General features: G+C 41.6%; 3 protein-coding genes across 3 annotated transcripts in view; 2 read left to right on the top strand and 1 right to left on the bottom strand.

Moving 5' to 3' along the window:
* Positions 1 to 9189, bottom strand: part of tmem86a (transmembrane protein 86A) — a 17927-nt gene extending 8738 nt beyond the window's left edge. Inside the window, exon 1 of the mRNA XM_050073150.1 lies at positions 8720 to 9189. Within this exon, the coding sequence (XP_049929107.1) occupies positions 8720 to 8740 (21 nt within the window). The 5' untranslated portion in view covers positions 8741 to 9189. The remainder of the gene's footprint in view (positions 1 to 8719) is intronic.
* A 2339-nt stretch (positions 9190 to 11528) lies between these two features.
* On the top strand, positions 11529 to 16413 carry spty2d1 (SPT2 chromatin protein domain containing 1). Its single transcript, XM_050073940.1, has 6 exons — positions 11529 to 12116; positions 12425 to 12539; positions 12651 to 14243; positions 15879 to 16038; positions 16134 to 16211; positions 16300 to 16413. Exons 1-6 carry the CDS (start codon positions 12054 to 12056, stop codon positions 16391 to 16393), a joined length of 2103 nt encoding a protein of 700 aa, XP_049929897.1. The 5' UTR covers positions 11529 to 12053; the 3' UTR covers positions 16394 to 16413.
* Positions 16414 to 16990: 577 nt separating this feature from the next.
* uevld (UEV and lactate/malate dehyrogenase domains) lies at positions 16991 to 22675 on the top strand. The gene is made up of 12 exons (XM_050073941.1): positions 16991 to 17427; positions 18208 to 18292; positions 18385 to 18450; positions 18552 to 18715; positions 18810 to 18948; positions 19035 to 19126; positions 19243 to 19348; positions 19691 to 19861; positions 19954 to 20118; positions 20342 to 20429; positions 20634 to 20757; positions 20954 to 22675. The coding sequence occupies exons 1-12, from the start codon at positions 17386 to 17388 to the stop codon at positions 21116 to 21118; spliced, it is 1407 nt and encodes a 468-aa protein (XP_049929898.1). The 5' UTR covers positions 16991 to 17385; the 3' UTR covers positions 21119 to 22675.
* Positions 22676 to 22686: the final 11 nt, after the last annotated feature.

Below are 22686 nucleotides of genomic sequence, written 5' to 3'. Positions count from 1 at the left end.
AAAGAAATTCGTCAGGTTTTCATTTTGTAGACAATTGATCTGTATGTATAGCGTGATGGGATGACAGCACAATGATGTGTGTGGTATCACATGAAAGCTCTGCTCCTGTGCTTTCATGTGATATGCGTGGCATTTCTGTGCAACGCTGCATTCGCGAGTAATCCATCCAAGAGTATTGTGTGTGCAAAGCTGTATGAAAGCTCTGTTATACATAATTTAAGTGTAACTTTAGCATTTTTTTTTCGCTGTGAAAACATTGGACTACCGACAAGTGTCCGACAAAGCTGCAGTTTCGCTGTTTCATGTGATATGAGTGGCTTCTCACTAACGGTCGCAGAGAAAATCCATAGAGAGGAACGAACAGGTGTGAATTTGGGCGCACTATGTGTCGTTCCTTTTTAACCTATATGGTTAAAAAGCCTCTTGGATCAGCTGGAAACGTTAGCCATGTTGATCTTGAATGTGACCGCTGCGCAGTGGCGCTGCCTCATGTGATGTAGGAATAATCGGAAAAATGAGTTTCCGACCGTAAAGCAATATTTCGGTGGAAACAGTTGATGACGTGTTTTTTAAACATTTTGAGTGATAAAATACAACACATCTTCTTTTTAATGTCCATGATGTCTCCACATTACCACCTAAACGCTCATGAACACACAATGAAGTAAGAACGACTTCCCGACATGGGACATCAGACCATCCGAGGAGCACATGAATGATACTTGGTGGTTTACGTATGACGAAAACACGCTGGGGCAAGCCCTCCCGGAACCCATACAGATTGCATCGGAATGCCTGCATTTAGAAAAAAAAGCATTTTACATGGAAGTCTATGAGAGTGAGTCGGGGCGATTTCCAGCCAGGCTGATATCGCCCCAAAGGGCCGGAACGTGACTTCACACTGCATTTGATTGGATATTCAGAGGCAGGACGAGCTGTTTCAAGTGAAAATTATCAGAACAATTAATATATTGTGTGTATATATGACAATAATGATGATGATAATCATACATTTATTATCATCTTTCTTTTCTTTTGTGGCTCGAGGAGGGGCGGTGCCCTATTGCCCTCTATTGGCCAGCCGCCCCTGTATTTGATGTCCTAAATGACTATTTTCCAGCAGCCATTTTGCATCCCTCTCCACAACCATTCTCTGGCAAAGTAAAACGATGCAAATGAAAGCGGTGCTCAGACTGCAATATTCACGAAAGAATAAGTAAGCAGGGCAGATGAGGGGAAGCAGGAGGAAGCGTGGGGAAGGGACTTTCAGGGGAGGGGGGACAGTGGGATGGAGTTACAAGCATTCAGATGACAGCTGGATTTAGGATTGGACACGTGGGTAGGGGGAGAGGCGAGAAGAAGAGGAGGTGGAAGATGATTGGGGTCACTCTAGTTCATATGGTTTATGCTTCTGGGGAAAAGGCGGGAGGGGCGGCAGCTCCCAATTTCACTACTCAATAACAGTGGGTCAAATTACTGTACAGGATCAGACAACACTTCTGACCTCTGGAGTAGCTGATATGACTGAGGCAGCAGGAAGACAGTTGGATAGCCCCCATGGTCACAAGCATGTTGGGACAAAAAACACAAGCTTGGGTGTTATCTGTGATTTAAGGAAGTATTTCACTGCTGGAAGGATGGTCTTTTCACGAAAGTGGGCTGTCTATGCAGGAGGACACAAATACTTCTAAAACTGGTTCTGTATGACCAGAGGAAACAGCGGGAAAACAGCTGTGGCATTTGCTTTTACTCAAGAGGTAGAAAACCTACAACTACCAGATTGCAGTGGGTGACATAATGCAATGTTGGCTGTTTTTCCACAGGAGTAAAAATGGCGGCCAGCTAGTACAAACAATCTCGCATCACAGTTAAACGGTAAGCTAAAATATGTTACTGAAAACATTTGAGGCCTGAAATAGACAACACAGTAACAAGAATCTTGGTTCATGTTTGATCAGCACTGCTTTGTTTCACAGTTTAATTAAATCTGTTGAGTCTGGGAGAGGGGGGGGCTACTCTTTCTCGATTTGCTTCTATGTTCTTTGTGTCAGTGGCGGCGGGAATACAAAAATGCGGAAGTGCAATCTGTAGTTGGAGCAGCAGCCCCAGAGCCAGCAAATATCCACTGGAAGACGCATTTCAAAACATCCAGCGTTGAGCAGGGAGATAAACAGGGAGATCAGGGCACTGGGAAGATCGAGGGACGTCTACCATTGTTCATTTGCACATACCCAGAGTATCCCCTTTAAACTCTATCACACATCACAGAGTGACCATAACTGCATTACTTCATCTACAAAATATTGGCAAAGTAATTCATGTGTTGCTTTTTGGAAGGCCAATTTAGTGTGGTGCACTTTTCGCATTTTGTCTAAAAAGATCTACAGTACTGAGAAGCAACAGTTCACTCAGAGTCCTCCTTACAAAACTAAAAAGTGAGGACAAATGTTTTAGCTGAACTCGACTGGCTCCCTGTATCATCAAGACCTGATTGCAGAGCATGTGAAACTCTGAAAATGACCAAGGACTGGCCAAGAATGCAGACACCCTGTTGTTTTATGTGTCCTCACATTCACTCAGATCTCTTACTGTGGCTTTGGCACACATTCAGGACAAAAATTGGACATTTAATCTTCATCTCTGCTCCCAATCCATGGCATTTCATGACCATTTCCAAATACATGCGGAGTTTTAGTGCAGTATTTAAAATGAAAGCTTACATTGTTTTCAACTAGTGTTTTAAGTCCCTTTTTCCCTGCAGAATGATATTTTGCCATCTGCGTACAAATACAGCGCATTTGAGCTATCATCAGTCTCCTCCAGATGAGAGGAATCTTTCCACTGAGGTAAAACTAAAGCAAGGTGTATAATGTGAACTAATGCACTCATCTTCTCTCCATTATTTACTTTCAATTACCTTCATAAAACAAATGGGTACATAAATAAAGATTAAAGCTAGTCTTATGACAAAAATGTGTGTGGGTGTATGTGTGTGAGCGTGCGTGAGTGTATGGTGAGTCTATCTATTCCATTAAGGCCAAATGGTTGCCAAGCAGAGGAGACAAAACTGGCAGGACTCCCAGACAAGCCAATATTACAACTCTGTTTATCAGGCCACTGGTGGCTACTTAAGCTCAGGACACAAGAAAACAGTACGTCAGAAGAAAAAATTCTGTTGTGCTGTTGGGATCATTACACACATAGGGCCTATTTATCATTTAATAAAGTGATATTTAGGCTCAATGATCCATAATCACAAACAGTTTGTTATTTGTGTCAGAAAATCCTGAAAGGAAATGTAGCTCAGTGGAGTCTAGAGAGGGATTTGGAGGGTGAACACAGATTCCAGGGGAGGAAGGTGGGAGGAAGTCAGAAATTCCCACAACCTTTGGTCCTGTTCATGCTGCGTTTGAGCCATACTTTGCAGTTTCCCTTTCCATTGTTGTTCATGTAAACTAACTGCATCTACACAATGAGATAAGTGCTGCGAGTGGGAGAGAGAAAAGGCTAAAACAGCACTCAGTGCATCGGACACAGCTATGCCAGCATACAAAAACCACTCACTGAAATCTTCCGGGAAATGTCTACCTCACTGTATCATTAGCTGGACTGAAATATCCAACTGTGTTCAGACTTTAATCTTAATAATGATCGTGTCTGGTGGATATTTTTGTCAAATCAGCTGCCATTGCTGCTGTTATATCTGGTGTAATTGTTCTTCTCTAATCTTCTCCTTGTATCAAACTGTTACATTAACAAGGCCTAATTGCCTGGTGAACTCCATAAATCGGTCCACAATAAATGTAGTAGTTTTATTTCTCTCGGGTTCAGCCTAGTTCTCCTGTTCAGCATTATGTACCTGAATGAGACTGTCGGGGGCGGTTGCCGCACGGTATCGTCTTAGCTGTAACCTACTCCACTCACATTGATTGAGGCGTCAGTTGGTCTGCAGGGACGCTGAAGGGGACATTAGTGACGGCTACGAGCCCCTGTGTGACAGTCAGCTGTCGCCAGCATAAGAGAACAGAACATACTGCCTCATTTGGGAGGCAAACAAAATGAATCAGTTTGTTATCATCTTGCTGTCTGAATGATCGCGTTGTAAATGAAGGCTGTTTGCAGAAGTGTTGTAGTGATACAGCTGACTGGCTGCAAACACCTGCCTCTGTCCCCTGTTAAAGAATAATATAGTTAATGATTGACTGCATTTACATCGTCACTAACAAGCAATAGAGGGTTGCTCTGCTGGAAATGAACAGCAGGATGACATGGCTTGATGGAACAAAGGATTTTAGCAAAGTATTTTGATGCAGTGCTTCTTTAGCTGTGTTTAACTACAAAATCAATGTATTTTTCAAGCTTGCAAATGATGCAGAATCCCTTGAGAATGCTACAAAAGAAGTGATGACTATACTTACACGCTAATTCATCTGTACACCTCTGTAACTGGCCAAACTATCAGCAACCAGAACCCAAACCCATCTTGTAACTGCAGTTCAGGAAGGAACAAGCAGCTGTTAGCCGCTATTGGTTCTGCACCAACCATGAACCAACAAAAGCACCGCATTGAAGCATTGAATAACATCCAGCCAGGATGAACATCTATTCAATTTTTCTGGGTCACTCTGGGTCATACACTGGCTGAGTGGCGGAAACATGATACGCATAAACATATAAAAGACCTGTAAAGTCTTGTGTACTTAATTTGGCAGAGGGGAACTGTAACATAAGTATGGTCCTGGCAGGCACAGCTGGCATGTGAGTCATATGACAATGTTATTTCTATGTAGCATCATGCAACACTGTTGTGGGAAGGATCCCTCTTACAGCTGCTTTAACTCCAAGGATATCTTGAGGTCAGTTTCAGACAAGCAGTACAGTACGGCACAGTTGAAACAGTTGAAACATGCACCTTTGTAAGGATAGACCGATACATCGGCCGGCCGATATATCGGGCCGATATTTAAGTTTTTTACTTGTATCGGCATCGGCCGATACGCGCGTGGGTTCGCGGATTTATTTTCCCCTGGCATGATTTACAGACAGGCATCCACGGGCAGCTCTGTGTTGCCGGAAGACCCTGCAGCGCACATGCAGCGAATCCTACTGTGTACAGTAGTTGTTGTTTTATTTATGCTTCAGCTTAAATATTTGTTTATTTTATAAAGACATTACTGGAAGATTTAAGAGCACTGAACTCTTTTTTTTATTTGAATGTATAATAATAATAATAATATTCTACCTGTTCTACCTCAACTTTCCATCTTGTTTTAGTATTTTTTACTGTTCAATAAATGTTTCTTATTTTAAACTTGAGACCTGTAATATTTGTTATCATTGTGTCATTTTTTTAATGTAAATTGAGGGAGGGAAAGCAGTATCGGCCCCAAATATCGGCTCAAGAAAATTGGCAGTCCATAATCGGTCATCGGCTAAGGGTGATGGAAAAAAATCGGTATCGGCATCGGCCCTAAAAAATCCATATCGGTCTATCCCTACACCTTTGTACCATTATCTTTTTGCTGCACTTTAATAAGTTTTTGAAGTATGTAATATTTAGTGCAGTAAAAACATTTGGGGACCAACACCTCAAATACTGAACTTAAAAACGCCAAAAAAGCAAATTGAAGCTCCCACTGTATTTCTTGGTTACAGCACGCGCCTGCCAGCAAGGGCAAAGTCCACATTTGATAAGTACAGTTTGTGCCGGTCTCTCCTCTCAGAGACTGACACGAGATCATCTGTAACGGACTGAAGTTGATACATTCCCCAAAGAGCACAACAGTCTGTTCAGCACACAACATGTCCTCATAAAAACTTATTTTAGAGTCAGAAATGAATGAGAAGGCCTTAATACGGCCGCATGTGAGGTAGATGTACTAGAACTATAGCAGCATCTAATGGGTAATGAACCCTTTTTCAGAATATAGTTGACCTCTGAGCAGGAATAGAGGCTCTAAACCCGCTGATATTTCCCATTTTTTATCTATTCTTCAATTATAACAGTAAATCAAAATATCAGATCACAATACTCTGACAGCACTGTATACAAAAATGAGGAAAATCAAAAGTAAACTGATGATGATTAATTGACTTTTGTTTGCAATGGTCGATGTGATGTTTCATAATGATCACAAAGTCTATGCCATTTGCTCACCTACTTGTCTTTTTAAATTGGAGGGAGAGAAATGTGCGTCCTACTACACACTGTCCACCAGTGTTTTGTCTCAGCACCAGTGGCGCCCCAAGAAACTTTCCATAGCAGTGGCCAGATGAAGCCAGGAAAATGTTGGGATGGCACGCAATACCAAAAGCCATCAGTGACATTTCAGGAAGTCAATTATGCTGTTAAAGTATAACAGTGAGTGAAAAACTATGTCAATATGGAGAGTTAAGGAATCGCATACTGATATACTTTGGTTTCTTATTTTAAAGTTCAGACCAAAGATTCACAATGAGATGAGTTGAAACTTGCAACTACTTTCAATTCCCCAGTCTGCAACATTCTGAAAATCTGCAAGTTCACACCAATTCAACTAGACGAAATGGTGTGTCATCTCACACTGTCTGTACTTCCGCTTTTTAGGCTATTTTGTATCTGAATACTGAATGTACTTACTTACAGTATGAATAAGAATAGTGATAGTTCAATAGTTGCTACAGTTGGATTTCTAGTATTGATGAAACGACAAAAAACATAAACAACTGACCCGAGTTTCAGATGAGCCATATTTAGAACAAATACGCCACAATCATTTAAATAACCAGCGCCTGTTAATCACTCAATGAGTGTGTGGGTGTGACATGTGCACATATCACAAGCAACAGCAGCAACCCACCCATGAGGACGGAGACGGTGAGGATGGAGGGCTGTTGTCAGAAAATGCTGCAGCAAGCGAACACGCCATTTGCGGACAGTTTACTGACTTGGCCACAAGCTGATTGGCTGTATAAACAGGTGACATGCCTTACATTGTAAAACCAGCCGCTGGCGACTTGACAAGCTGAGTCGCAGGTGACACCATCAGCTGGCCTGACTTGAGCTGAGACTGGCCAGGTCACGGTTTTGTCTCATTGTGAATCTTTGGTCTGAACAGGGCTTTACTTGATTCACTGTTCTTCAAATAGGCTGGTTGTCATTTAACTTTAAGGAGACAAATATACAGCTTTAATTTGAAGAAGTACATTGATTATAAGGAACAAAACATTTACTGGGAACAAACCTTACGTTTAGGGGAGACTCGTGGGTACTTATAGAACCCAAGATGAGGCAAGATTTTAAACGACCCCTTTAATAATGGCCATGCCAGTTCCCTCGTCAAAATTTAGCCTAGCTGTGCAGGGTTATTTAGCCTTCTTCCCGACAAGCTATGCCAGTATGGTTACCAATGTGTGCTTTAGGTGCTCTGCCTGTGTAAGATACCACTACTTTTGCACTAGCTTAAAAAAAACAAGAACGCATCTGAGCAACCGGTAGGGCGAGCACTCCATGTATAAAGGCTATGTCCGTACCACAGCAGCTGTGGATTCATTTCCGACCTGTAGCTCCTTGCACCTATCTAATAAAGGCACACAAAAAGTAACTTAATCTTAAAAGCAAAAAAACAGTGCACTTTAACCTCCAATTATTTCACGGGAGTGGGGGCGACTGTATGAGGGGGGGCCATGGACCCCCTGGCCCCCCGCTTGAGGTGCCACTGCTTGGCATATGCCCCTACACTCCCTTTCACTGCAATACTAGGGCCAAGGCTTTGCAGTTAAGCAACCCCAGGACCTGCACAGCATCATCACCACTGAGGCAACCAGTTTGTATGGCAAGCATTCCTCCATCCACACAGCCTCCTCTCACAGCAATCACACATGCTACACGTCAAGGCTTCCTACAGGCCAAGTTGGCCCCTTCAAATGGGGTAAAATTTCATAGCAGCTCTGTCAAAGTAAGAGGATGCTCGGCCCGGTTAAATTATTCACGAAGCTGTCACAATTTTGTTGTCAAAACTGCCTGCTCCTCCTTCGCAGTGACACTTGGGTCAGTTATGTGGCTAATGGCTGGGCTGAACAACAGAGTGTATGTAAAGCACAGCTACAGCAAAAGAGATGAAAAGAAAGGCAGCCACAGCAGGGCTCTGCTCGGCGCATGCGTTACCGGAGGGGGAGAAAAAAAGACAAAAAAGGTCGTCACATGACAGGTTTGCGTTTTTGTCCGGGGCTGCCTTTGGAAATTTGTAGAAGCGTCCTTCTGTTCTCGGAATATCGAGACGGAACAGGGTGAAGAGCCGCTGCTAAACCGTGTCCAAATGTCAGGGAGGCGGATACACTGTACATAAAAGTTCCTGCTCGGAGTCACTGACACTAACAGAGGAACAGTATGACAAAACGAGGCACTAACACACTGATAAGGACACCCCGGCTGAGCATTTTTAATTTACCGAACAGACATTCCTGTTTAACGGTAATTCAATTATCAGCACAGGAGCACGCGCTGCCCCTCGAAGACAAAGTATGACACGCTATGCTATGATAATAACGCAAATATAAACATTAAACAGTGAATTAATAACTCGACGCAGCCATAATGAACATATAGCGACAGATACATGAATAAGGATTGATAGTTTTATCTTCGGAAGTGCTGTTATCGTGTAGCTAAACTAGCTAACACTATTATTCCTGTTTAATGTGTGGAAAATGTCACCGCTGGCCGGAAGCAGATACTCACCACTGTTACCGGGGAAACCATTTCTCTCTCGGTGGTGTCCGTGTCGCCGAGAAAGGTTTTTAATATCAAATTTGGGCCGGGGTCCTCCTGTTTAATTTGTACTGCATGAGAGATGCCGATTGTTTTTGTCCTCGCTCAGGTGGGCGGTCCGACGTCCGGTAGGAGGTTAGACTCCACAGAGCCTTTGAATACGGCACTGAGACTCCAGCCGTGGCGTGGGCGGGGTTTACTCTGTTGACCAATAGGAGCAGAGAGACGTCGTAAAGGGGGCGGGCCAATGCGCGAGGGATGCCCTGATAGGAGGACTCAGTGTGCTGTTTACATGTCGGAGCAGATGGCCTTTATTTACATTTTACAGAGATGGAGCTCGTTGGAAACATTTGTGTCGAGTTTATTTGTGATTGTGCGCAGACAATCCTTTGGTAATGGGTCAGATTAGGAGTTAGGAATCAGATTAAAAAAGCCCGGAAAACACATCTGAGGTCGAAATGTTTCTCTAATTAAATACATTGATTGCTGATTGCATTGATTGATTGCACTGATTGCGTGCATTGATTTAAATACACTGCTATTAATCTGATTTTCCTTCGCTCTGCTTGTTTCCAATCGGGCAAACGTTTTCCACTGAAATCTCATAATGAGCACATGCATCTTATCATTGCATTGCTACTGTATATACTGATACACCTCTATACTGTTTACACCTCTATATAGCTACTTATCATTATGCTTATACATTTAACATTCTTTTACATTCAGTTTATTCTTTTGCAATTGCTGTCCATTCTTTTTTTTAATATATATATTTCATATATGTTACATGTATCCCTTATTTTAACTTGCACTATTATATGTGTAGATTCTCATTTTGTTTTTGCTTGCATTGCATGATCTTCTTATACATATTTAACTAGGCTGGCATTGTTGGAAGGACGCTGAGACCTTGCTAATGACTGCTTCTCTGTAATGGTTGTGCATATGATAAATAGAGAACTTGAACTAAATATATGCATGCTCTTCAATTTGGATCATTAAGGTATTAAAAATGAGTTTATACTGATTTGAATGGAATTTTTTAACCTAAATTAGTATCAATATAATCCCATGGTACAGCACTACTACAGTTTTGCTTCAAAATTTACATTCATAATTGGATTTTTCTCCCCCTTACTCTTCCATTTACCTTCTCTCCCTCTCTCTTAGCTCTGTTTTAATATTGCTGCTATATTTTAAAGGAATAATCTAACAGGACTGTTGAATTTACATTTTTGTTATAGATGTATATTTAATGTATCTTGATTATAATAAGATTTTTCTCAAACTGAGGTAATGACTTATTAAGACATCAGATTAGAATGAAGTAGACACCAAAATGTATACAAATATATACACACAAATACACACAGAGATAAAAGATGGAAGGCTATACAGTTTTTGAATACTGACTGATGTGGTACAAAATGTCAAAAATACTTAATGGAAGTATTGTGTGTTTTAGCAGCATTTTTGTGGCTCCAAAACTGGGAAAATGGACCCATGTGTGGGAGACACTGCCTTTAATTGTAGGACACAATCACAATCACAATCAGTGGTGAAAAGTAACTTTTTTCCCCCCAAATACTGTACTTCACTAGAACGTTGAGGTACTTCACTGGAGAATTTCAATTCACGCTACTTTATACTTCTACTACTACATTTTAAAGGGAGATATTTTAGTTTTTATTCCACTTAATTTGTATAAAAACTGCAGTTTATAAAAGTGCAGCTTAACAAATGTAATACAATATTTACACCTAAACAGGACATAAAGCAGTTCAAAGTAGCATTGGCCAGCACTGAAAATGCTGCACTATGTGCATGTAATGCTCATGTAACATATGATACAGTAATATGACTGATTCCCTAAAAGTGACATTCTGCATAATGATTGCTACTACTTTTTGTAAAGCAGACCCACATTTGATAACGTCTCTGCACCCTTGCTCATGTATAACTTTGAAAGCAGGATTTTAACTCGTATTAGAATATTGTTACAGTATTGTAGAGCTTCAGACTAACAGATATTTGGGCAAAATGCTGGTTTGATTAAGAATATCAGCAACAGTAGCGACATCATGTGGTGTACAAGTGTCAACATTTGTTTTTGGACGGATATTGCGCAAAGAAACCATAGGGCGAAAAGCGGAAGCACCAGTCACACAAAAAACCCCAAGAACTATTATTATTACAAATGTATGACCTGGAATCATAGAGAGGCCGAATCTGACAAAAAAAAAAAAAAATCACCAATGACCACCAATCTTGTTAAATATTTGGTTTATATTTAAATGTTCTTTTCACATAATTTTCTACATAATACTATGATAATACTGTAAACATTTTTTTCAGAGCTCTTTTTATGTGTTTGTTGTGTGTTAAATACATCGTCATATCTTCCCATGCTAAACATTTTTATCGAGGCAGCTCAACTTATTTCAAAGTCCACTTTGCCGAACAGCTCCGATCATCATCGTAATCTGTCAAGATAGATCACCCCTCTCTCATAAATTACACAAGAAACGGGGACAAATCGAGTGTCACTATCGTAGTACAAGTTTAAGACATTCCTCATATTGCATGTGCCAAAATTCTCATTTCGACACTGGCATCAACATCCTTTTACTTATCATACACTAAAAGACTGTACTTGTTGAACAAAATTCATTTTTCTAACAGCATAGTGTGTTATTTACTGACTCTTTGTTATCTGGCAAAGACGGACGCACGCAGGAGTGAGTCCTCTCACTTCCTTAGCGTACTCTTTGGACACTTTAATTCTGTCTTTCTCGCCGTTAGCATGGGGCTGTTAGTTGTTAGCTGTAGTTCAGCATTAACGTTAGTTCTTGTCTCTACCAACACCCGGCTCAACATTATGGCTTAGTTTTTAGTGTTTTCTCTCAGTTGGCTTTAGTCTTGCCGATATTTTGATGGATTTGACCTTAGTTTGGTGTGTTAAATCAGTACAAAAGTTCGTCTGTCAGTCTTCTTGGTTGGCTAACAGCAGTTAACGTTGGTAAACGTAAGGTTAGCTAACGCTAACTTTGCTAGCTTGTGCTAACGCAAGCCGATGGAGTAAAGTAGCTTCAACTGTTTGATATACCGTTTTGTTCTTATGGTCTGTGTTTGAGAAAGTGTTTTCCTTTATAGCTAGTTAAGTGCTGTTTGGTAACGCCAAATCCCAGGCCAGCTTACCCGGTTTGTAAGGTAAACGCTAACATTAGCTTTAGCACTCAGTAACGTCACTCCTCGTTGAATCTTCATTTCAAACAATCATCTTACATCATCTGCTGCCAAAATGATGGACTTTGATAACATATTGGACATCGCCTCGCAAAACCAGGGCGTCAGCAGTGTACAGGTAAGACAAAGACTTTCACCCAGGCTTAACAGTAATGTCAGGATTTGGGGCCAGCCTTGTGAGCTCACAAATGCCAGCTCATCTGTTAGAGAGGATCTGACAATGTCGCTTTCTGCTAACTCCCACCCTCGTGTCACGTTTTTATATGTCTAATCAGTGGTGATCTTTAAACCAACATAGCTGATAATCAATATCTTACCTACTTATATAAAAATATGTGAACATTGTAGACGGTACAGAGGACTGTGCAACTAGTCCAAATGAATAAGCTGTGGATTTTCCTGTGTTATTTGTGTCTCTTTGAGCAGAAGAGGTACAGTCTACAAGCTGGACCACCTAAAAAGGACCCGAGGTCGAAAGGTGTGAGTGCTTCTGCTGTGCAGGCACTTTTGCAGAAGCAACGCAGTGAAATGAAAAAGAAAGGTAACACTGTAAGAATTAAGAGTCAAGGTAGACAACAGGGATTGATAGTTAAACACACTGTACAGAATGCATTTCTCATTGATTATTTGAATGTCTGCCTTCTTTTTTCAGAAATTGAATCAAAGAAACAGAAGGAGGAGCTACTGGCCAAGAGGGTTGAGTTGAAGTCAGACCGTAAGGCACGAGCAATGGCTTCCAGAACTAAGGACAATTTCAGAGGCTACAATGGCATCCCAGTGGTAGATGTGCCCAAGAAGAGGAGATCAAAACAAGAAATGCTGGAAGAAAGATCAGCGAATGAGGAAAGATTTAGTAATAACTCAGTTGACCCAGAGGATGATGAGGATAATTATGAGTATGAACAGTCAGATTCAGAACCAGAGCCAGAACCGCTGAGACCTGGGAAAACTGCAGGTTTTAGTGGGAACAGTAGCAGCAAACCCTCCTCTAAAAAACCAAGTGGGCCACCCAAGCCCCCTCCACCTCCCATGAACTTTGCAGATTTACTCAAATTGGCAGAGAAGAAGCAACATGAGCCAGTTGATGTGAAACCCAAGATAGTGAAAAAAGAAGAAAGGCTCAGAACAGCTGAAGAGATAAAAGAATTGGAGATGGAGCGCAAGGCTAAGAGACCGAAAGAAAAAGAGAGTAAGTCTCAGCCTAGCTCTAGTTCAGTAAGAAAAAACATTTCCGAGAAGGAGCAGAAGAACTACAAAACGCAAAAAAACTCTGTGGAAAAGCCAAGTCTGCCCAGTGGGTCAGTGAAGAAGATGCATCCAACACCAACTAGTGACAAAGGCCACTCCTCTTCTTCCAAGCCCTCTGTTAGTGACAGAGAAAGGGATAGACCCAAGATGTCTCACAGTGATAGAGACAGACCCAAGACAAGCTTGTCTAGTTCATCTGGTGCCATTAACAGTAAAGTTCCTTCGAAAGCCACATCTTCTCAGGTTTCAGCCAAACAAGGGGGCCCCAGGCCCTCGTCTAGCCACAAACCCAGCACCTCAAGTGACCTTATCCATAAAAAAGAAAGCTCATCAAGAGCCTCGGGTATTCCTGGGACCAAGACCCCTGGTACAGCTGTAACAGTCCAAAGATCTCAACATGGAAGCTCCCAACAGACCAGGCCCAGTCAGGGTAGCTCATCAAAGCAGGGACCTATAGTTGGAGGCCACAAGTCTGGAAAGGGAGAACCACTAAGACCTGGTATGAATACTGCTCTAAAGCCAAGTGGTAATTCGATGATGAGACCTTCGTCAGGCGTCCCTCCTAAGGCAGGTAGTCATCCTCAGTCACGGCCTGGAGGCACACTCCAGGCAAAAACTGGTGGTGTCCCTCAGGCCAGGCCTGGCGGGAGTGGCCTACAGGGTCAACCTAAAGGTGGTGGATCCCGACCTCCTGGGAGCGGACCTGGTCGGCCTGGTGGTGGAGGACCAGTGCCTGGACGACCGACTGGCAGCATTGGATCAGGACCTGGAAGACCCAAGTGCACTGTGGTGTCAGAGACCATTTCATCCAAGAATTTTGGTGGACCCAGACCAGGAGCCCCTCCTCGGCCAGGCATGCCACAGAGACCTGGAATGCCACAGAGACCTGGGATGCCACCCAGACTGGGAATGCCACCTAGGCCGGGAATGCCACCCAGACCGGGAATGCCACCCAGACCGGGAATGCCACAGAGACCTATCATGAACAGACCACCAGGTAAGAAAGAGAGAGCATAATGGTATCATATTACCAACAAACTGGAATTGTTATTTGTTGCCTTTGAGTTAACGTTTCAGGGTTATAACTGTCAGTTCAGTTTTACAATGTGCCAAAGTTTGCAAAGAAATTACTACCAATGAGGAAACAGCTGGACATTAACAGAAATATTGCTGAAACTAAAATAACATAAAGGTTAATGCACTAAGGATACAAGTGAAATAGAGACAGAGACTGACTTAGGCAAATGTGCCTTACCAAACGGGTTAAAATCAAAGCAGTGCAGTAGGTCAGGTAAGAGCAAAGTAAGCCCTTCTCTACTTGGGTATTTGGTTCATGCTTTTAACTAGGGCTGGGCGGTATACCGGTTTGTACCGAAAACCGGTATTTATTTTCGTTATGATATGAATTTTTCATATACCGCAATACCGGTGAATAGCCCAAACAACGTCCGGAACGTGCGCGGCGGAAAGTTTTTCAGCGGGGACCCATTTCACCGCTGCACACCACAGGCGCACTTGAGCAGGCGAGAGTGAGAGCATATAGAAACGTTTAGAGGCGAGAATGGCTGCCGGATAGAGTCCTGAAAGTGAAGCAACTGTACACGATGACCCAGAAGAACTCATACCAAAAAGAGCAGTGTTTCCCGAGTCCGAGACAGTTATAACCGAGCACAGCACTAATGGAGCGGAGCATGTGTTGCGTTCAGGCGTTGTCAGGTAAATAACATATTCCGGCAATTGAATAGGCCATAGCACAACACAGCAGCATGTCAAGTTGATATACCGAGTTGAAATACCGTGAAACCGATATGATTTTTTCTTAAAACCGTTATATGAAAATTTTGTCATACCACCCAGCCCTACTTTTAACCAGAGCAACATAAAAGAGAGCACATGAGTTTAGGGTCTTGCTCAAGCTTGCTTTTTGGGCAGAGCAACGTTTTGTTTTATGGAAATCACTTGATACTATCAGATAATATCACCTTCACTGTATGCTCTGCTTTGTCCCATAGCAACATGGTCTATTGTCTCTCTGCAGCAAAACAAACGACTTAAATGTTTGTTAAATTAAATAATTTGAATTTAATGATTGCATTAATATTGTGTGCCAATAATGTTTTCCCATATGTATTCACAGCCTACACATAGTGCACTGTACCAGTTTTATAGTACAGTATTATGAACACAATAAAGGAGACATTAAGCACTTCATTGCAGCTCATAACAGATATCCCTATCAGCAGCACATTACAATGAACATCGTAAAACAGTGCATGAAATCTTGTTGTAAATATAATATATTAAAACAGACAGCCTCTGAGATTTTGCAAACAGCCTGAAACAACACAGTCAGTATTACAGGGCAAAGGGTTTGTTTGCCTAAACGAATGAAGTGTGTCAGCAACACTCAGCAGCCTTTGTCGTTATTCGTGGGTCAGAGAGCGGCTATCTTTTTAACATGGATAAACAAAACATAATTTCATTGTCATCAACCTTGTACCATGAAACTGAATTTTGTAAACTCAATAATTCTCAAATCACAAGCTTGCCAGTCTTAACATAGTCTTAGCATAGCATAGTCTTAACAAAGACAATACCCACATTGACAATCATTTCTGTATTTATCATCCAGGTCCGATGTTACCACCTATCACTTCGGCATACAAGAGGAAATACGAGGATGAGGAAGAGGAGTATGACCCAGAAATGGACGATTTTATTGATGACGGAGGTGATGAGCCAGATGACATTTCCAGGCACATAAGGGAAATCTTCGGTTACGATAGAAACAGGTAAGTGTTGTTGTCATACATTGTGGTTACAGGTCCATTTTAATGTATTGTGAATTCTGTATGAACAGACTGTTTTTTGCTTTTAACCTCCTCAGATACAAAGATGAAAGTGACTATGCACTTAAATTCATGGAGAGCAGCTGGAAAGATATGCAGAAGGAGGAGGCCAGGAGGTACGATGAACATAAACCTCACATACGTGTGTCATAATGTGTAATATCATAATTTACATAATGTTATTTCTTCTCTTTGCTACTTTAGCTTGAGAATGGCTGTGCAGGAAGATCTGGAGGAGGAGAAAAGAGAAGAAGAGGAGCTGAAAAGGAAAGATGCCAAGAGGAAAAAGAAGAACTGAAAAGAACTTTGTGGTTAAGATGAATAAAAGAAACTGTCTCCTGAAAGGTGGGGACAGAGGGTCAGCCATCTTAACACCTGAAACCCAGTGACTGTGTCCACCTTGGCCTCTGTTGCTGTCTCTCTGCTTCTCTCCTTATGTTCGGACAAAAACTGAGTGGAGTGACTCATGACGATGGCTTCAGAGGAGAGGAGAAGAGTGTCGGTTCAAGACAACCTGAAAAAGTCAAAGACAAATATGCACAAATCATTCAGGCATTAGTTGACAAAAAAATCTCTCACTTTCCCTGTTATATTATTTATTTCCCCCACCAAGTGCAGGGTTTACACTGTCAACAGCCCCTATTTCTTAAGAGCATCTGAGCTTCAAAGAGAACTATTAATATGAAAGAGTGATTTTTTTTTTAGACAAAGACATACAATGTCATGTGTTGATAAAATGCTATTTTTCAGCAGAAGTTGTTGCATATTTTTCCAAACAAACTGATTGTAAAGGCGGTTACGTATGCAGAAAACATTACCACTTGATGTGCTGTGTGTTTCTCTTAAAGGGAGTTACAGAAATGATTTATTGAAGCGTTTAATTTAATTGTGTAGTTTTATGTCAGAGTTTTCTCAGAGTATGACAATTTTAGTAATATATACATGACTTGGGTACTATCACTAGTACAAATATCATAAAAATGGTATGAATTTTGGTCAGAGTTATTATTCTTTCGCTATATATTGTGTGTTATGTTTTTTTTAAAAGTTGTTAATTATGTTAAATGACTGTATGTAGCCGTAAACTGACAGTATGAACAGCAACAAGCAGCGTTAAGGCCTTTTCTTCCTTCCTGGCTTGCCGTAATGACGTATCAAGTGGGAGTTTCTGTCGTTGCGCTTAGCTACTCCTGAAAGTTTGCGGAAGTTTACTCAGCAGCCGAAGTGGAAGTCAGCCGACAAGAGGGGAAAGAACCGAAACACGTGATTTTTGTGGTTGTACTTCAATAGATGGACCTACGTTCAGAGAAAATACAGCGGATACTCTCCAAGGTCAGTTATTTAATAAACGAACAGCTATGGAAATGGTTAAACTTAAACCTGTTTACGTATCAGTGCCAGTTAGCATAGCAGGCTAGTTAGCTAAAGCTACTGTCGGGCTTCACCAACTGGCAGAACCAGCTCTGTTACTTACCATGTCCTGGAGGAATAACACGGAAATATGACATAGTAAAAGACGAAAACAAAGTGCTAGCTAGCATTTTTACAAAACAAGCTAATGATAGGGAGCCATGATAAATGTAAAATCACTGCCATGGGCTGTTTGACCCCTCAGTGCTGCATTATGTTATTGCTAAAGGAATTTACATAATTGTCCAAACACCCATTGGTTTCAACTGAAAGCTAATCTGTTGCCCTTTGTCATACTATCTGCTGATAAAGTAGCCACAACAAACATGTATTCCAGTGTTGCTGGTGAATGTCAGTGACCAGTGTTGAGTACAGCTCATTTGTGTGATGGCAAGCAGCATAATAAAATCCTGAATGGTTGACTGAACCTTTCAGGAGTGTGTTTGTATGACATTACTGAGCCTTGATTAACTGGTGAATCCTAATTTTAATGTTGAAGTCTACAAAAGAAAACATTAATAGCAACGGAAAGGGTTTCTAACAGTTGAAAATGGGTGGGCTAAATCTGTAGATTTTCCTACCTCCTGTGTTCACACAAGCAACAACTGCAAACATAACAATCCTGACAGTGAATAAAAGTATGGAAATATTCATATACTGTATATAAATGCTTGAAGTCTGTCTTTCTGTCCTGGATATTAGTACAAATTCCACGATGTTGCTATTGAGGAGCTGCAGAAACTCAATCGAATCTACCCTGACATCATACCATCCACAGGCACATACAGTGAGTATTTATTTACTCATCTTTTGTAGCCCTCCGCATACATCACAGATATTTCTTTGCTGAAAACTGACTGCTCCTGTTGTCAATTTCAGCATTCACTGACAACACCCAAAAAGATCTCCTGAAATTAATTGGTAACGTCCCTGTCCAGTATGGAGGTAAGGCTGACCTCTGACACTAGAAATGTCCAAAGAAATTGACTTATCATGTCAGTGTGAAGTCATTGTTTTCGTGCTGATGCCAGTGTTTCTATCTTAAGGCCGGACCTACAACTTCCCCATTCAGCTGTGGCTGTTGGACTCATTCCCCATCTCGCCTCCCATATGCCTCCTGAGACCAACCTCGAGCATGGTCATCAGAGAGGGCAAGCATGTCGACGGAACAGGACGGATCCACCTGCCGGGCCTGCACAACTGGAATTATGTAAGGTTTTATAGTTTGTGGGTGAATTTAAAATTGCACAAAAGAGGTTGAAGTGTTCCTATGTGTGTTATCTTTTTTATTTGCTCTGTTACAGCCCATGTCAACCGTGGTGGGTCTTCTGAAAGAGATGATCGCCAAGTTTGAGGAGGATCCCCCACTGTCCACAAAGACCACAGCGGAGCACAAAGACCCCCATGAGCTCCTGACGATGGTTTCAAATCTACAGCTCGATGGTTGGTGTGCAGCTTTGCTGTTGATGATTAATAATCAGATAATTGTGTGCTGTTGTTGTTGTTTGCTTACCTCATGTCTGTTTCAGGTGGAGGCAGACAAAATCGACCAGTTGGCAAAGTCTCAGTTATTGGGGGAGGAGATTTAGGAATGGCGTCAGTGATGAGCATTTTATCAAAGGTGATATATATATATCAGGGATTTTAATTAATATCTTAAGTTTTATTCTTTGTGGATTAAAATGTCAAATTCCAACGCTGACAGTGAATCTTTGTTTTGTTCTAATTTTCATTCAGTGTAAAGTGGACAAACTTGTTTTCATTGACGTCGCTGAGAGTTCCACCAAGGGCGGCAGCACTGATCTAGAGATTTTCAGTCTGCCTAAGGTTGAGGTGTCCAGAGGTAAGACACTTTCTGCACTGTCACACAGTTCTGTTTGAAGTGCCTGTCAGCTGAGTCATTGCTAATGTCAGGCTGTTTCAAAGGGAGCATACCGGCATTGTGTTTAGGGAGACTCTCTGTCATGACTCACCTCTATGACAGCAAGCATTCACCTAATCCCAACCAGCTGCTGTGCTGTAGCTGACCCTGAACTTTGACCTGTCGGAGGGATAACAGAACACAATGTATCCATCTGTGATTAATGGAGAGTTAACACAATGTTTGTTTGCTAGAACTGACAATGCTTTAATGTTTGCTCTGAGACATGTGCAGGAATAACTACTGATGACTCTCCTTTGGTAGATTTTTCAGCCTCTGCTGGCTCCAGGGTTGTCGTGGTGACTGCGAATGCATGGAGCGGTGAGCAGTCGTACGTGAGCGTGGTTCAGACTAATGTGGACTTATTCAAAAAAATCATCCCAAATCTGGCACGCCTCAGCCCTAATGCAATAATGCTCATCGCTTCACAGCCAGGTTGGTGACGGAGAAAACACTCGCTCTGAGAAATGGACCATTTTGCTCATTAACTTTTTTGTCGTTAACTCTATTTGTCTTTTCACTTCCAGTGGATATCATGACACATGTCGCCTGGAGGCAGAGCTGCCTGCCTCCGACGCAGGTGATCGGAGCAGGGTGTAATCTGGACTCAGAGCGACTTAGTCAGATCTTGAATATTAACCTGAACACTCACAAACCAGCCTGGGTCATAGGAGAATTTTCAGACAACAAAGGTGAGCCAGAACAGATCACTTTAATAGTTACATGAAGACCTTGTGTTGCTTTAATCTGTCTTCATCATTCCCCTCTCACTTCTTCTCTTTTCATTCGTGGTCATTATTTGGATCATCTGCCTTTTTTATTGTTTTCTATCAAACATTCTTTGGATTCTTGAGACTTCAGGCCCTTTAATAAATGAAGCACACGATTGAGCTTGTCACTGTTTCTGTGTTGCAGTTGCTGTGATGAGTAACGTCGGGCTGAACTCCAGTGTGAGGACAGAGATCGCAGCAACACCCAACGTTACCAAACCATTGTTAGACAGGTAATGGCGTGAATAGGTATAACCTCAAGGGAAGGATTTAGAATTTGTAGAATCTGGAATTGTGGACACAATTGAAGGAAATTTAGAATTTGATGGGATTAGAAGAGGTAGCAGGTCCCTCTCCTTGATCACGCTTCATCAATTTGTGATTGTTTTTGCATCAAAAAAAAAAAAAAAAAAGTACAACTGTTTCTGTGCTTGTAGAGCGCTTGATATGATGAAGAATCGCGGTCAGCGGTCGTGGTCTGTTGGTCTGTCCATCGCTGACATCACAAACAGCATCCTGACAGATCAGAAGAAGACCCACTCCGTTTCCACGCTGGCTCAGGTAGAACCACCAAGAGTCTCATATCTGAGCCTGTCAGCCTCACTGTCATCATGTGTTGCATGTTCTGTTTCACTTCAGTCATTTCCCTGAGTGTACAAAGTCAGTAGCATCAGTGCTTGAATGTGTCAGATGTTATTTAAAGGATGTTTTTAATTGAAATTTGATTATAGATGATGACGCATTCTCTTTGCTTCAGGGCTGGGGTGGCATAGGAGCAGAGGTGTTCCTCAGCTTGCCGTGCATGATGGGTTCTAACGGTTCCACTCGCTTGGCTGGAGTGTCGCTGGGAGAGGAGGAAGACTCCAAACTGAGGGAAAGTGTGACTTCCCTCTCTAACCTCATGAGTCAGCTCAGGATATGAAGGATATGATTGTAGTCCCAGTTGTGGTTTAACCGAGCAGTTTGGGAGATAGCAGCAGCTATCAACAGCTGGACTGTAACTGTGCTGAAGTTAAATGCAGTTTTAGTCAGCGATTAACACTGGAGTGTTGAAGTTATGATCAAAATTGCCTTCTTGTCTTAAATATGTATGGTTTAATCAAAAGATTTGTTTCTATATTTTCATTAGACACTAAAAATGTGGGTACGTATCAGTGTACAGATTGCATTTTGTATTTGAATGTATCAGTTACTCATTTTGTCTCATACAAACTTTGCAACCTGGAACATGTTACATGAATGCACTGTTATATTTTTAGAAAGTCATGGAATTCTATGCAAAAGCATCTAAAGAATGTTGTAGGAATGTATCTACACTGAGCAAAAATGTTACCACAGCAGTTTTGTTTTTGCTCCCGTTTTGCACAGGTTGAAGTTCAAGATCTTCAGACTTTTTTCGTGCACTCAGTAGATATATTTCTCTCTAATTTGGTCACAAATGTGTTAAAATCCAAGATAATATATCCACCAAAATGAGTGTGGCATATCAAGACACGTGTGCCTCATTTCACTACCATAAGCTGTCTCCAATGTCGCTTCCCTGAATTTGGCAGTACATCCAACCAGCCTCACAAGTTGGTTACGATGACGAATTGCGGTCAAACCATGGTGATGAGCCTCCCTGAGACAGTTTCTGTCAGTTTGTGCATAGAATCTTTGGTTGTGCAAATGATGATGCAAATTTTGCAGCAGCTGTTCGAGTGGCTGGTCTCTGGCGATCTTGCAGGGGAAGATGCTGCATGTGGCTACATGTGGTCTGCGGTTGTGAGGCCGGTTGGATGTTCTGCTAAATTTACTCAAAGACAGCTCATTGTAGCGACATGAACATTCAGTTCACAGGCAAGAGCTCTGATGGACATTGCTGCAGTCAGCATGACAATGGTACGCTCCCTGGGTCATCTGTAGCATCATGTTGTGATATAAAACTGCACATTTTAGAGTAGCCTTTTATTGTAACCATCTCTACATTAGGTTAGATGTATCGTAACAAATTTGTGACCAAAATTTGAGAGAGTGCATGAAATAAGTCTTAGATCTCTAACTTAAACCTGTGAAAAATGGGAGCAAAAACAAAAGTGTTGGATTTAAATTTTTGTCCAGTATATATTTTTGTCACAAAGCTGAATTTGGCTTCGACTACTTTTACCAAAGATCATGTATTTCACCTTATTTTTGTACTAACCCATCCCTGACACAGTCCTCTGGGAGACAATCAGGGTGTTGGCAGATGAAGAGTGAGCCTTGTATATTAATAATGTGCCTCACTGATGAGGTACGGCTCGTATATTTTAATGGCCTTATTCGCCGTATCAGTGCTGTTTCCATATTTAATGCAATAAGCTTTTGAGATGCCTTTATATTTAGGCTTTGCTCTTACAATTGTTTACTGTGTGTAAAACACGTTGCAAAGCAAGAACCTAAAATATGTACAGTAAGAGGACACGATTTTGTGGGTGTGCAATAAATATCTCGAACCAGATGTGGATCGTC

Source organism: Epinephelus moara, chromosome 20 (assembly GCF_006386435.1).
Source record: "Epinephelus moara isolate mb chromosome 20, YSFRI_EMoa_1.0, whole genome shotgun sequence".
Taxonomy (NCBI): Eukaryota; Metazoa; Chordata; class Actinopteri; order Perciformes; family Serranidae; genus Epinephelus; species Epinephelus moara.
The sequence above is the reverse complement of the archived record's forward strand: the minus strand, read 5'-3'. Positions and strand labels throughout refer to the sequence as shown.

Bases quoted from the DNA above. Each gene is read 5' to 3' on its own strand.
- uevld (XM_050073941.1), top strand. From the start codon at position 17,386: ATGGACCTACGTTCAGAGAAAATACAGCGGATACTCTCCAAG. The intron at 18,716-18,809 runs GTAAGGTTTTAT...GCTCTGTTACAG, and splicing joins GCCTGCACAACTGGAATTAT to CCCATGTCAACCGTGGTGGG. The intron at 19,349-19,690 runs GTAAGACACTTT...CTCCTTTGGTAG, and splicing joins TAAGGTTGAGGTGTCCAGAG to ATTTTTCAGCCTCTGCTGGC.
- spty2d1 (XM_050073940.1), top strand. From the start codon at position 12,054: ATGATGGACTTTGATAACATATTGGACATCGCCTCGCAAAACCAGGGC. The intron at 12,117-12,424 runs GTAAGACAAAGA...CTCTTTGAGCAG, and splicing joins AGGGCGTCAGCAGTGTACAG to AAGAGGTACAGTCTACAAGC. The intron at 16,039-16,133 runs GTAAGTGTTGTT...TAACCTCCTCAG, and splicing joins TTCGGTTACGATAGAAACAG to ATACAAAGATGAAAGTGACT.